The sequence below is a fragment of the Trypanosoma brucei genome, chromosome 4 (assembly GCF_000002445.2).
Source record: "Trypanosoma brucei brucei TREU927 chromosome 4, complete sequence".
NCBI classification, from domain to species: domain Eukaryota; phylum Euglenozoa; class Kinetoplastea; order Trypanosomatida; family Trypanosomatidae; genus Trypanosoma; species Trypanosoma brucei.
The window spans coordinates 1555600-1570728 of record NC_007277.1 but is presented as its reverse complement, the minus strand read 5'-3'; the positions used below and the strand labels follow the sequence as shown (position 1 = coordinate 1570728).

The 15129-nt window shown below is 39.8% G+C and overlaps 1 protein-coding gene and 3 pseudogenes across 1 annotated transcript, besides 7 other annotated features; all 4 read left to right on the top strand.

The window, feature by feature from the left end:
* Positions 1-15129: part of a sequence feature (sequence corresponds to BAC RPCI93-24M18) that runs on past both edges of the window.
* Tb927.4.5710 lies at positions 658-2421 on the top strand (annotated as a pseudogene).
* Positions 2610-2660: a microsatellite.
* Positions 2803-2824: a sequence feature (AT_rich).
* Tb927.4.5700 (variant surface glycoprotein (VSG, atypical), putative) lies at positions 4511-5941 on the top strand (the record flags this gene model as incomplete). The annotated part of the gene is made up of 1 exon (XM_839602.1): positions 4511-5941. One exon carries the CDS (start codon positions 4511-4513, stop codon positions 5939-5941), a length of 1431 nt encoding a protein of 476 aa, XP_844695.1.
* Positions 5977-6021: a sequence feature (AT_rich).
* Tb927.4.5690 lies at positions 7589-9142 on the top strand (annotated as a pseudogene).
* Positions 9475-9510: a microsatellite.
* Positions 11392-11412: a sequence feature (AT_rich).
* Positions 12007-13733, top strand: Tb927.4.5680 (annotated as a pseudogene).
* Positions 13822-13866: a sequence feature (AT_rich).

Genomic DNA, 15129 nt, shown 5'->3' with positions numbered 1-15129 from the left:
GAAAATATAATATTGTGGAAAGCATGATTTAAAAACCAGAGATACTACTCGATTGCCGTTTAAAACTGAAGAAGGCTAAAAACGCGGCAAATGATTACAATAGCTTATTATAAAGCCACATATAACTCTATAAAGTGCCGAAAGTTTCAAATGATACTCAGGCCCTTCCCTGCTGGCTCAGTGGCAAAAGGTTGAACACAATCAATGATCAGATAATTCACAAAAAAATGCACACAGACGTGGAATTAAAGGAATGTATTAAGAACATCTAAAGAAAACAAGTGCAGATATAAACGCAATTACCGGACAAGATAAAAGAGTGTGCGAATAAGACAGGCGAGAAGCTGGAAGTAACGACGATTGCGACCCCAGTAAAATCGATGGCACTATACTGTCAATAGGAATACAAGGCGTAAGCGAAACAAAAATGCCTAATATAAAACCCATAAAACCTAAAATTATAAATATAGTTTGTTATGAGTTCTTATTAAGGGTCGAGCTTATTTTGAGAAAATAAGTGCTCTTTTCACCAGCAAGCGACATCAATGAATGTGCATTCTACGCCAACTTCTTTGTAACACTAGGATACGGCTAATTTTGTATATTTCTAAGCTCCAAACCTTTGTTTATTTTTGCTCCCGCTAGTGCTGTCCACCCATGCACTGGAAGATTCTGTTGGAGCTATCAGTCGCGATTATTTTTTCATCACAACGTGCAAATGCGGTCGGTGAGAACTCCCGAGTGTTTCACACGTTTTGCTCAATTTATAGGTTGCTGGCATTACCTGTGGCAGAGCCAAAACTACCTGCTACAGGCGCAGGCCAGCAAACGGCGATAAATGATGAAATGCCAGCTTTAATGACAGAAATAATGCAGCTAAATCTGACAGTTTCCGAAAAAGAAATTCTAGATAACCTCAAAACACAACCACAAGCCAAGCAGCTTACAGCCTTGCAAAACGAACAAACCACTAAATGATACTTCACAGGATTAACAGAAGAGCAATATAAGAAAATGCAAGCAGCTGCAGCTAAAATAACAAACAACGAAGGCGCAGCACAGCCCTTCAGTTCAAAATACAAACCACCAACAACAGAAGCGGAAAATGGAAAGCTCAGGCGGCAATTCAGCCACCTAATAAATAAAGCCTTGGCAGCTGACGCAGCTCTAGCACCATTGAGACACCAAATGAATCAGCAGCGGCAGCAAGCAAAAAAGGCGATGCTTACGGCACTCTACGGGGCCGAATACGCGCAGTCAGTGAAAGGAAAAATCACTGCAGAAACGACAGACTTGGAACCAGACGGTCCGAATTTCCCAATGGATGCAAAAACCGACCGCGATTCAAACTCCAAAACAGCCGCTGAAAGCGGCAAAAAAGCTTCGGCAACTTTAGCAACAGACACTGTCTGTTTGTGCACAGGCTACAACGGTAGCACAACAACCTTATGTACGCAAAACGCCGTTAGCGGACTCCAAGACATAGGCGCCGCCAACGCCAGAAACGCGAAGGCGCTAGGCAACTGGCAAAAGCTAAAAGCAGAATGCGCGAAGGGAGCAGCTGCAACAGGCAAAATAAACCTAGAAACTGCTCTATTCGCAGAGACCGCGAAGTTTCTTAGCCTGCTAGGCACAGGTGCAATAAACGCAGGGACGCGGCCAACCACCTTAGCTAAGAGCGAAGCAGCGGCGCGGACGTTTTACGGAGCGTTCGTATTGGAAAACACCGACTCTCCAGCGTGCACATCACAGAGCGGAACACGGTTCCAGACAGCTCAGAAAAGAGTGTGCATAGACTACGCGGCGGTACTAAAACCCGGCAAGCAGATAAGGTGGCTAGCAGCGATCGACGCCGCGGCAACGCACCTTCAAACCCTAAGCTCGACGTTCAAACATTGCCTCAGATTCATTTCACAAGCCGAAAGCGTCAAGACACAAATGGAGTCGCTTTTATTAATGAGGGATTTGTTCGCTGTACACGGCGCAGAAACGGCCTCTACAGGCGCGAACAGGCAACCAACAGCAGAAAAACAGAATAAATGCAAGGCAGCCACAAACAAAACAGTAGAATGATGTTCAGCTATCGACTGCGACTATGATGCAAAAACACAGGAATGCAAACCTAAAGCATGAGTAGACACCACAACAGAAGGAACAGGAGAGCAAACAGGTAAAACGTACTCTGATTATGGCAACAAACAGGAGTGTGAGAAAGCTAATGACGAAATTCAAGAAGGACAACCTCGTAAATGCGGATGGATTGGTGAAGACAAGAGTGGAGGTGATAAGGCTTTAAATGCCGTGATTCCAGTTTCCTCGTCAATAAGAAATTGACTCCCATTGGTGTTCTTTTTTGACTCTGATATAGTTTTAACGATTTTTTCTTCATCATATACGATTTACGATATTTTGCTATTTTGAGATTTTGCCAAAGTTTGATATTTTTCAACACTGTTTGATATGAATGTACAAATTGTTGAAAACTATAATACTTTTTATAAAATTGGAATGACAATGGCCTCTGTATTCGAACAAGTATGGTGATAGGTTATGAAAAATGAGAGTTGCTTTTACAATTGTTTATTCTGTTGAAGGATATAAGTCGCGTTATAATAGAAACAATAATGATAACAATGACGATAATAGTAATAATAATGATAGGAAAATGTTGTGAGAGTGTATATACGAATATTATAATAAGAGTGGTGGCAATGACTAAATGGTGAGCCAAACTAAAAGCAGTTAAAAATGGCAAAGGTGATAGAGGACTAATAAAGTGATGGTGAATTGGAGAGATAAAAGTTAATATTATTTTTAAAAAATAGAGAAGAAAAAGATTTAAAAAGAGTTGGTATACGTATTTCTTCAAACACAAATATTAATATGTAAATAATTATATTCAGAAGGTGATGGAGTGAACAATGAGGTAGAGACAGAGGGAAATGTAGGAGGAGAGTGGATCGCTACGTTATATGCAGAAACTAAGATAAAAAAGGATATAAGAAAGAAATTTCAGACTTCAAAAAGTTAAAGCACAACAGTATATCACAGAAGAAATGGCAGAGGATAAATAACTGAAGCAGATCCACAATTTACTCAAAAATGAATATATTTTGCTGCACAGATGACTGTAAAGACTGTGCTTTTTAACATTATTGTGAATTCTAGTATCCAGCTGTAAAGAAAAATAAAAAAGAAAAACGGGGTTTTCATGTGTAAAATAGTTTTAAAGTCATGTTCTCATCAGACATAGTGATAATGGTCAACATTGGTGGGAAGCAATTTAATATTATCAGATGATTTTTTTTAGAAAACTATGAAGACTAAGAAATTATCTTAGAAAGGAATAGAACAATAAAAGTGCAGAAACGTCTTAAAGTACCTCATATATGAGGTGGTGAAGGATGTCTAAGAATTAGAAAGAATTAGTGTTGATACTCTTCCACTCCCCTATTGGCTCAATGACAAAGCGTTAAGCCAATTCAATTAACAACTTATTAACATAACAATATACACTGAGGTGGAACTGATAGACATTATAAGGGAAAATAAAACCAAAATGGTGCTGTCCTGGCGACAATTTGGAAGAATATGACATAAAAACAGACAATAAACAGGAGTAACAGTGCGAAATAAGAACAGACGTTTGTAGAACAAAAGCGGCCTCGTAATTTTGTAATTGTTGCTGCGCGCACGAAACAATAAATGGAATACAGTAAAAGTATATAGTGACATTGAATTTTAAATGTCATAGATAGAGATGCTTTATTATACAAATCAGATTAACATACAGAAATATATTAGCTTAATAAGATATACTTTTGTACAAAATTCGCAATACCATCAGGGTTCGCGAGCCACTGAGCGTACCGTGAGCATGGGCGACCCAAACGTGAAATACAAGGATCTTAGTTGAGGAGTTAAAGCATTTAAAATATATATATCGACATCACTGATACTTCCCATAGTAACCCTCATATTTATTTCAACAGCCACTGTTGTCGATACGCGACAACAACTCCAGAAAAGAACTATACCATAAAACCGCGTGTCATGACGCTTGAACAGAACAGCGGCCAAGGGTACAAAAGACACACAACGACACTAGCTCGAAACCACAATTTACCCGTAACGCTACTCTTTCATTTTTCCGAAACACCCGTTTATCAAAGCATTTCTTCAAACAGAGATCGGCTAAAAGTGGTAAAAAGGGCACTAATCGTGCTGCAGTCGGCATCGGAAACGGAAGGCACCGTACCGCTAGAAAAAAAGCAAACGCTCCGCTACGCGATGGCCAGTGAAAACCAAAGAATGCTTATTTCATTAAAGCAAAATGTCAAACTGAAAGAGCGCTGAAAAATCTATCCGGCACCAAAGTCACATTACCGCATTAATTTCCGAACAAACATCAACATTAACACTCGAGATGAACAAAACAACTCAACCTATCATTATTCACAGCTGTAGCAGCCAAGCAACAAAAAATCTAATAATCAGTTAGGTGCGCAAAATGGCAATAAAGCAACAGTTCACAGCTTTTTTCGCAATAACTATCGCGGCAGCGGCATCAGACTTGCACAAGCGCGATGCCAAAATAACAACAGCGTGCGACACGGCGGCGTACCTCGACCATATGGCGGGCGAAGCTTCTGCGGCTTTTACAAACAGCATGCAAGCAACAAACACCGCATGGCAAATGGCCACAAAATTGGCGGCAGCGGGAAACAAGATCGGGAGTCAACAAGGAGCGGGACTGGTTTTATTAGCTGCGACAGTAGCTGAAGATGCAGCTAACGCTTTACAAAACCTGCAGTTCAAAGGACCGGCATTAATTCGCGGGATCCGGAGCCTACAGGCTTTGTCAACCCAACAAGACATTGTGGGGGACCTAGAATTAACAGCGATCGAACGAAAAGAGGCAGCAGCTGTCGCAAGTTTCATAAGTGCCAATAACGGCGACGCAATATCACTCAACCTAAACATCAAGACATTCCGGGCGTGCTTCAGTGCCGATAACACAAGACAGCCAGTACCCGGCGGCGGCCAAGCAGCAGACGGTACAAACAACATTGTAATGTCACAGTTAAAGGTAACGCCGCACACTACGACACTAACACAGGGCCCACGACTGTGCTACACAGCGGGGACGACGGCAACCACCGAACAATGCCATGACAAGTCCAGCGGAACAAGCAACATGATGCTCTTGCAAGGCAAACCACTCACAACAGCAGCCATCACTTTCAAGCGCAAAGTGGCCGAGGGCGGTGAATACGCAGCAACGGACGGCGAAGCAAGCAACGCAATCCCCATAAAAACTGAGCTAACACAGCTCCTGAAGGACGTTAAAGAGCTAGAGGACAACGTCGCAGACCTGCCGTACATATTCACTGCCGACAAAGCGTTCACGATGACAACAACTGCGGAATTTCGACAAAGAATGGCAACAGCTTTAGTCAAAGAAGATGCCAAATACTCGACAGCCACAATTAAAAACCAAGTAGATACCCTAGAAAAAACACTTTATGGCGAAACAAGCAATGACTTCCAAAGGTGGGTACTAGATCTGCTAGACAGTATTGAGGTTTCAGGAAGCTCTATTGGAGAAGACAAACCAGTAGCTCTAAACAAAGTAGGTCCAACCATCAAAGTCCTTCGAGCAGCGGGGTACTACAGTGCAGCGAAACTAATACGTGAAAAAAAACAGCCAAGCAAGACTCAGGCGCAAGATGGCTCTGACCAAGAAGAAAATGATTGCAAAACCAAAAGCAAAGATGAGTGCAAAAGTGGAAAATGTGAATTAAAAGGTGGAAAATGCGTAGAAAAAGAGGAAGTGAAAGTGGAAGGAGCAGGAACACAAGGTACCCAAAACGCCACAGGAAGAAATTTATTTATTATTAACAAGGCCCTTTTTTGCTTGCAGTTTTTGTTTCTAGGATAATACTTTTAATAATTATTGGTAAATTTTTTTGCTCCATTTTATGAAATTTATAAAAATATGATATTTTAAATGATTTTTTAGACTTATATAAAACGCTAGTATATTTTAGTTTATATTGCTTTTTCTGTCTGTTAGGGCTATAATATTAATAGTACCTATGATGACAACACAAAGGAAAAAATTAAAAAATGTTCTGAGTGTGTGTATACTAATGTTACAAAACATAGTGGTGAATACTAAATTGGCGCCTAATATAGGAGCATTTGAAACAATATCAGGGGTAAAATGGGGATATGTGATGACATATAAGGGACATGAATGACAAGGGATATTATTATGGAGGACAATGTACAATGGAGAAAGATTATATTCACTGTGAAACCAACAAAGAAACAAGGGATAATGATGCGAAATAATAATGAGGCATAAAGCGCTGAAGAGACAAAATATAACTACCATGTTGCACGCAGCGATGAAAAAGAACAGATTAAAACGTTTAAAGTTCTGGCAAAAAAAAACACCAAAATATGAAAATACAACGAACACATTGTAAAATAGTATGTTTAAGAGGAGCATCAATCAGTAATGGTGCACCTCTACTACCACATTGATTCAAACGCCTGACACTAAAGCTGTTCAAAGACCGATTAATCCATATAAAGGTAATCGCATACAGTTGATTAGCGGCGCAAATCTGAAAAGAAGAAGCAGGGCAAAATGCTGTCTGTGCAGAAGATGGCAACCATCAACAGCTTGTGGTGGAAACCAACAGTTCGTCGAAAAAACTGGAGGTAGGTGGGGAGTGTGTGCAAAAAAACGATATCTTGTTATTACAAGTCCATACGAGACAGCCAGCAGAACAACTTCTGAAACCCTGCAGCTGCAGCCATAAGGTTTAATTATATTAGATAGATGTACGGATCAAGGCATATTGGTATTACACAATAGGGAAAACCGCGGCCTAAATAAGTTCTTTTAACGTCACTGACTTTCCAAAATAGTAGCCCAAAACATGCTCCCTTTTTATTTTCCCATTAAAAATACAAAACAGCTAGAATCTATTTACACCTATGTCCACGATAAGAGGCACAAAAAAGAAAGAAAACCCCTTATCAAAAACATAAACAACAAAACCTGCAGAGAATAAACACAAACCGTGAAAAAAGTGCAACAAGCAGCAAGTTGCAAAAGATTGCAGGCGGTATAGAACCCGCGGGAAACGGCTGCTAATGTCTGTGTTATTCTTTCATTGACGCTGGAAGGAAAAACGATAATATCCGAAAGCAACCGGCCAAAAGTAAAATTATCGATGTGCCAAATTGCAAGACAATGAAACCAACTATAGCAAACCACTATTTATAATGAGTTTTCTACCAAGCACAAATTTTCGGGGGAAAATGTTATATTTAATGCCGCCACGACGGCACGTTTGACGTATAAACAGGGGCAAAATAACATACATCGGTCGTAAGAAAAACACGGCACGAGAAACACTGGAAAAAGTACATGACTTAATAATCAACTTTAATCAACAAAAGACGCGGTACTTTGACTGCCATACGAAGTTTTATGCTCAAAAAGCAGGAACTAAACAAAGAAAAGTGGAACACAAACAGTATCACGGCTGCATCAACGCTTCTGTTAGCAATGATGGGTTACGTTCTACTTAGTGCGCCACAAGTGATGGGTGCGGCACTAGACGGTGCAAACGCAGCAGATTTCGCGGTGCTGTGCGACCTCGAGCGACTGGCTTCAGCAAGTATAGCGGAGGCGTACTCAAAAATAACAATACCAACAACAGCTGTCGACGAAATAAATCAATTTGTGGCAGCAACAACCGATGCAGAAAATATCACCAACGTACCTGACGGACACTTACAGGACGACAACGCTGCAGCGGAGGGCTCGTGTAAAACTCAAACAGAGAGCACAGCCGAATGTAAGGACCACTGGCTAAAATGGAGAGCAATCAAGGAAGCAGTGAAGGAGCAAACACCCAGAAGATACCCAGAGATACCGTCAGCAGCTAGAACCAATGCGCTAGCACGGCCTTTCCAAGCAGCAATACATAAATTAGCAAAGGAAGCAGCTATTGAACACACAAGACTGGTCCAACAGGCTTCTGAACAAGCCGACCCGGACAAATGCCCGGCAAACACCAAGCTATCCAATGCCCTGTACGGTCAAAACCTGAAAGCTCTAACCGGCGGGGCCGACACCGGTCACACGCCTGGAGCCAACCGCGCCGCGGGGTGCAAGGAACCTAACACAGGCAAAAGTCTAGTCACAGACATGTTCTGTCTTTGCATGGCAGATACGACAAGCTCATCAAGGCAGCCATGCGGCTTTGCATCAACCGGGTGCAGCACAGGGAGCTGGGAAAGCTGCGATCTAAACGGAAAAAAGGCGGCGTGGCAAGTATTACAACAGAAATGCCAACAGAGACCGAAAAAGCCTTTATCGGCATCCAACATCCGCATGGCCCTAGCAGCATTCAACAGCCGGCTCAAGCAGGACGCAACCAAAGACATCGCATCGCAAGCCACCATTTACCTGGGAGAAAGCGACAGCAATGCGTGCGGCGCTCACGCTGGCAAGCTGTGCATCGACTACAGTAATGCATTTAAGGATGCAGGTAGAGCAGCAGGCATATACTGGTACAACGAACTTGCGGCTGCTGCTGTCGACCTCGAGCAATTGGCCGAAGCGCAAGCCGACTTACAAATCGGTATTAGGACCCTTGAAGATCTAGTCCGGCAAGCCCGACAGCTGTATAGAATGATAACCGCACTTCCACCACCATCCCCGAACAACAGCAACAAAGCACAGGCACAAGCAGAAATAAACACTAAGGGAGAAAAGGCAGAAAAAGTTTGCAATGAGGCTCTAGACGCGGCAGCATGCAGAAAACTGAAGGAAAAGGGCTGTCATTTTGTTTTTACAAATGACAAAGGCAAAAAGTGGACTTTGAGTGAGGAACACAAGAAGGAAGCATAAAAAGCAGAAGAAAGAAACAAAGCAGGTAAAAAATCCTCTTATTGCACGAAAAGAGAGGAGTGTGAGGCAGAGAATTCAGGACTAGGTCCGGGAGAAAAACCTAAATGTGGATGGATTGAGGATAAATGCAAGCACTTCAGCACTCTTGTAAATACGAAATTGACTCTGCTGGCTGCTGCTTTTGTAAGTTTTTCAGCTTTAAGAGTTCGAAAACTCAACGTATTTTTTACCAATCTATGAGATTTATATAATTTATGAAATTGCTAACATTTTTAAATATTTTACATACTTCAACGCTTTTGTATACACTTTTGTATACACTTTTCAAAACGTGCAACTTTTGAAGAACTTGAAAAATATGTATGACTGTGGATTGTGGGAGAAAAGTAGTAATGTGATAGAGTATCAAAAATTACTGCAGTTTTAATTTGGTTTATTCTGTTTATTTTATGGCTATTAGTTGGGGTTACTATACGCATATCAAACAGGTTTATAGTTGTAGCGGAATAAAATGTAAATGTGAATGCACTCGTATTATAATAAAAGTAGTAATAATAATAATGGTAATAATATTCACAGGAGAATGTTGTGGGAGTGTGTGTATACGAATGTTATAATAAGACTTGTGGTGGAGAATAGATGAGGTAACACAATACGATCACTTAAAATGACGGTAAGGTCGCAATGGGAGTAAATAAGTAAAAGAGATAGCATGACTTACATTATTAGAGAAAACTCTAAAATACAGAAAGAGAGATGGTATATAGAACAGACGCAGTTGCAAATATAAATTTGGATAGGGGCATCATTATACACAAAGAAATAATATAGAAGACAATGATAGAGAGGGAGAGAGTTCATTGCAATGTCAAATGGCGTTATTACGTTATCTGAACAAACATTGGCAGGAGACAAAATGGTAAAAACAAAAATAGACACCGAAACATCTGGATCAGTGACCGCCACTGTTTCAGAAAATTTACTACCTAAAGGATATATTATTCGTTTAAATGCGTGCCCTTCACTGGAAGTAAAGCGCAAATAATATCTTGTACCAACTGAATCAGTTGATTATTTCAACAAAAACTTGCAGAAACTAGAAAAAACACCGGATTTTGAAAGACTGGCAGTAAACGGAAATATGCACTGAAGTATAAACGTTGAAAACAAAAAAAGTGGTATTTCTTCAAAAGTAGCCAAGACACACTGACACTTAGTACCCCTTTACACTCACGGTAACTGTCAAGGTTATTGAATAGAATCAAGTATTTTGTTGTTTTTCTAAAACGAAGACAGGTAGAGGTGAGGAAAGTTCGTCCTAAATGACGGAGGCAGCAGACTAAAAGCAAAATGATTTAATAGAGGTTGATTGAATCCACCTTAGCTTATAGAAACCACAGTAGCCTAGCTGTTCTACACAAGGTTCTTGTTCCCCTAAAGCTTTCTGTATCGCTATGTTTAAAAGGAGTCAAAATATAGCACACAAGTTTAAAAATAAATAGCTCAAATGGAAGAAACAGGAGTACTTAAGTTCCAAAGGGAAGTAGTATCAAAGAAACTAGTAGCGGCGACTCTTATTCAATGTTCATAATGTCCATGCGAAAAAAGTAAGATGATAGACACATATAGTATGGACCTGAATTGGCTGTACAGTTAGAAGGTGTGACTACAAAGGAAATTAAAAATGATCAGTGCGATCAACCGGCAAGCCTCAAAAAAACATATTTCTCTCAAAATAGATAGATGGTACTTCAGAGATGATAGTAGTGATTGTGACTTTAAAAACGATGGTTGACCATAATGTCCATCTACGCAGAAGAAGCAACTGGAGGTGAAATGGACTGAAAAGTATGAAGTAATATTGACTCTTCTTTTCACAAGATAAAGTAATAATTGTCAACACCTGTCATCAACAGTGTAATATTCTAGAAGTATAAAAATTCGATTGATGATAGACAATGGTGGAAAGAAAAATAAAATTACTGTAACCGCTTAACCTAGTGTATTAATAAGTATTTAGAGAAGGTTTATAATGTGGAAAAATAGATGATGATATTCATCCAATTCTGCATTTTTGTACTGGACAGACATTAAGATCTCCCAAGGTACAAGTGCTCCGTACCAGCACGAAGAACGATCCTCACCAATTAAGGCAATAAAAATGTAGAAGGAGACAAAACTGTTGAAGAAAGGGATCAAACTACAAAAAAGTTAATGGAAACATCATAAAAGGAGCCAGTGGTCCAAGGAATCTCATAAAATGCCATGGACACGGCCTAAACACGGATATTTTATTGTTACTGACATAACGTGTCCAATGAAGGAATTAGCCTGCACTAACACAGACTACAAGACATAAAGTTTTAATTTCAAGAAATAAAAAATATGTGTGATATTTGAAAAAAACTGCGGGACAGAAATGAGTAACAAATAGATACAATAGATGTAGACTGATATATAATTTTAAATTATATCGGAGACTTGTTGAAGTACAAGATTTAGGTCATGGTAGAGCTTCTGTAATATGGCTTTCTATATTTATCTTGACTTATGTGGTTAACCCTTGTTGGCAGCAAAGAGGACTAAACATATAGTTTTTTGTTTTGGAGAGCTGTAGCAGATGTAGACCGCCTTTATTTAACATAGACGTTGATCTTTTAAAAGCTCTTAATATTTCTCTTTTTGCCGTTGCACACAGCAGTAACGCTTCATACAACCCTAATTGTTGAAATGTTAAGTTTCTTATATTTACGTATTTAATGGAATCTTATCTTTGCGTGCACTGTAAATATATGTTTATATGGATTTTATTAATTAAAAAATGACACCAGTTGTTTTTTATGTCCTCCCTGGAAATTTTCAAAGGTTAAACCTTTGTTTTTCCACGATATTTAGTTACATGTGACTCATTTGATAAGAGTAACGGAGCAGATGTTGACTTTCTTGTTTATAAAGCACGGTGTTGATATCCTTTCATAAGGAGCCCCCTAGGTTTCACAAATAATATTTTTACACTTTTTGCAAGTGCACTTTAAACTTTATTATTTTGTTATAGCAAAAAAAAAACTATGATGAAGAAACCGCGGTTTTGCCTTGCAGCACTCGTTATAATTGTATCGCTAATGAAGCACGCAGCACCAGCACAAGAAAATTCAAAAGAATTTAGAGATTTGTGTGAGCTTTTCAAGCTTTAAAGCAAACCGATGCCGACTGTGTCAGTCAACGATCAACCACCAGACAAGCCAGAAAATAACGTACCGATTGGACAAGCTATGAACGGCATTATCGCCAGAATCAAGAAGCTTAACCTAACCGTTTTGCAACCTGACAAGGAAGAAGTATTGAAAGAAAAAAACAAATACAGCGAATGGTCGAAAATTAAAGACGCTAAAAAGGACGGTTATTTCGAAAGCGGCGACTTTAAAGAAGTTGAGGAGATGCGCAGCGTTTACGAAGATCTAACGAAGGCAGACGACAACGGAAAAGGATTTAACTCAAAATTCGAATTACCTTTACCGGAATATAAACGCAAGCAGCTGAGGCCAGTATTTCGCCAATGCACGGACCGAGCGCTGCAACAAAAAAAAGGGCGACAAACGTGAAAAGGAAGGAAATTACAGCGGCAGAAGTGGCAGAAAGTGGCAGAAAAGAGGCAGAAAAGCGGCGATCAAAGCACTCTACGGTGAAGGTTACGCAGAAAATTCACAACGGCAGAACAACTTAAGGCAGCAGAACCCTGGACAAACCAGCCGGCGGAGAGCGACTTTCTGCGGCCAGCAGCAGTATAGCATTCATCTATCTGCGCAGGATCAGCAGCGGACGGCAAACCGGGCAAAGGCGGCGGCTGCCTTGCAACGAATATTGCATACCTATGCGAAGGTAGCAACAGCCACACGACCAACTTTTGTTTCTCAGCGGCATTAAGCGGCCTAACAATAGGAGGCACACAAACAGCTGCAGCCAACGACTGGAAAAAAAAAACACGGCGAATGCATCAAAAGCATCAATGAAAAGGACCCCGCGCTCACTGCACAAACAGTGGAAAATCAGATCAGCATAATCTTCGCCAGCCGAGGGAAAGGAGCGATAATCTCGGCAACGGCCCCTAACGCGCAAACACAATTCTGGTAGCACACGGCCTGCACAACGGAGAACCCGACTGCGTTGATACTCAAAGTAATGGGGATGTGATAGGAGCGGCGAGCAAAGGCATCTGCGTCAACTACAAGAAGTTTCTGGGAAGCCAGACTGGCATACCTTGGGTGGAAGCGGCGCGGAAAGTAGTCGCAAAGCTAGATGAAACAAAATATACAGCACAGGAAGCAACGGCGTTGGTAAGCGCAGCAAACGATCTGGAGCAACAAATGATAATAGCTTTGATGCTGGAAAATTTGTTGAACGAGCTCAAGGTTCAGTCGACGCAGCAGTCAACAAGCAACCAACAGCAGAAAAACAGAATAAATGCAAGGCTGCCACCAACAAAACAGCAGAAGGATGCACGGCCGCGGGCTGCGAATGTGACACAAAAAATAATGCATAGCTAAAACCGTAGAGAGCATCTGCAAGAACGGAAAGAAAAATAGAAACAGCAGGAGCATTTAGTTGTGCAAAGAAAGGCACTGATAAGACCGCTTGTGAAAATGACAAAAAAGGAAACAAACAAAATTATGCACTCATAAATGAAAAATAAAACGAGGATGACAAAGAGAAAGAAAAACGCCGAAATTGTAGTTTTATTGTGAATAACAAAATTCCCCTGATCGCTGCTATTTTTATGAGTTTGGTGTCATCTTGAGAATTTTAAGCATTTCAGCCCAATTCTGTGAAATTTATGAAAATTTGGTAGAATTTGCTAAATTTGGTAAAATTTGATATATTTCAACAATTTTTAATGAAATATGAAAATTATAGAAAATTTTTTAAATTTTGAATGAAAGTGGCATACATGTGGGTGCAAAGTAGTATGGTCATAGGGTGTAAAAAGTGAGTGCTATTTTAATTAGGTTTACTTTGTTTTTTATGAATACTAATTAGGGTCTTAACAGTAATACGGTAATAGAAATAATGATGATAAGAGAGTCTGGTTAGTGTGCATATATTACTATTATGAAAAAGATGATGGCGGAGAGAAAAAGGATGGCCATGATATAAGCACTTGAAACAATTGCAAGGGTGCAAAGAAAGTTTATGAGCGTGTTTGAGATAGAGCGCGATGAATATTATTGAAGGAAAGGCAGCAAAAGAGGGAATGGAGATTTTACATACACAACTTCAAATAGAGCACGACGATAATCTTCATTACACATGTAAGATAACGGAGAGACAGGAGCAAGTGCACGAGGAAATGTCATTTCTTCGTTTCCTGCAGAAATATAAACATTTTACGAAAAATACGAAAGGAAAATATGTAATAAACCAACTGAACAGCAGACACCAGATCACAGCAAAAAAGTAATACATTGGGAGGAGCAGATAATACACTGTTCTTTACTCAAGAAAGTATAGATGCTACTACAGAGATAGTGGAAGTCATATATTTTAATCTGAAGGCAGATACTGGTATTTATTTGTGAAGAAAAGGAAGCAAAAAGAAAAATTAAGTAGGTGTAAAGTAATGTTAAATTCTTCTTCTATGCAGATATAGTAATAAGTGCTAACGCTTGTGGACCAGACATAATACGAGTGGGAGAAAATTTTAAAACCAGGACTACTAATGGATAATCGTTGACAGCAGAATTAAAATAAGAATAAGGATTTTTTAAATAGAAAACATATGAAGAGATGAAGGAAGTCTATGAAGTATAGAGGATCGATGGGTATGTTACTTTATTCAACATTGGTATACTGGATAAAGATCAAAACGTTTGAAGGAGCGAGTAATTAATTAAAAAGTGGTTGCTTGACCAGCATATAGCAGCACAAAAAACAAAAATCAGCTTTAAAGCACTTTGTAGCCTCAATTTTCCAGGCATTAAGCCTCTTTTGGCCTCACAGCAGCACGATACGCACCACAAACAGGCATGGAGTTGTTTCCACAAAAAAGCCTGCTGGTATTTGTTATTCTAAAAATAACAAGCATAGATGAAAATGTGGAAAATAGATACGGCTAAAAAAGATAAAATTTAAAATTTTGATATATAACGTTTTCGATGGTTGGAGCGATAACTAGATGAGATAATGAAACATAGATG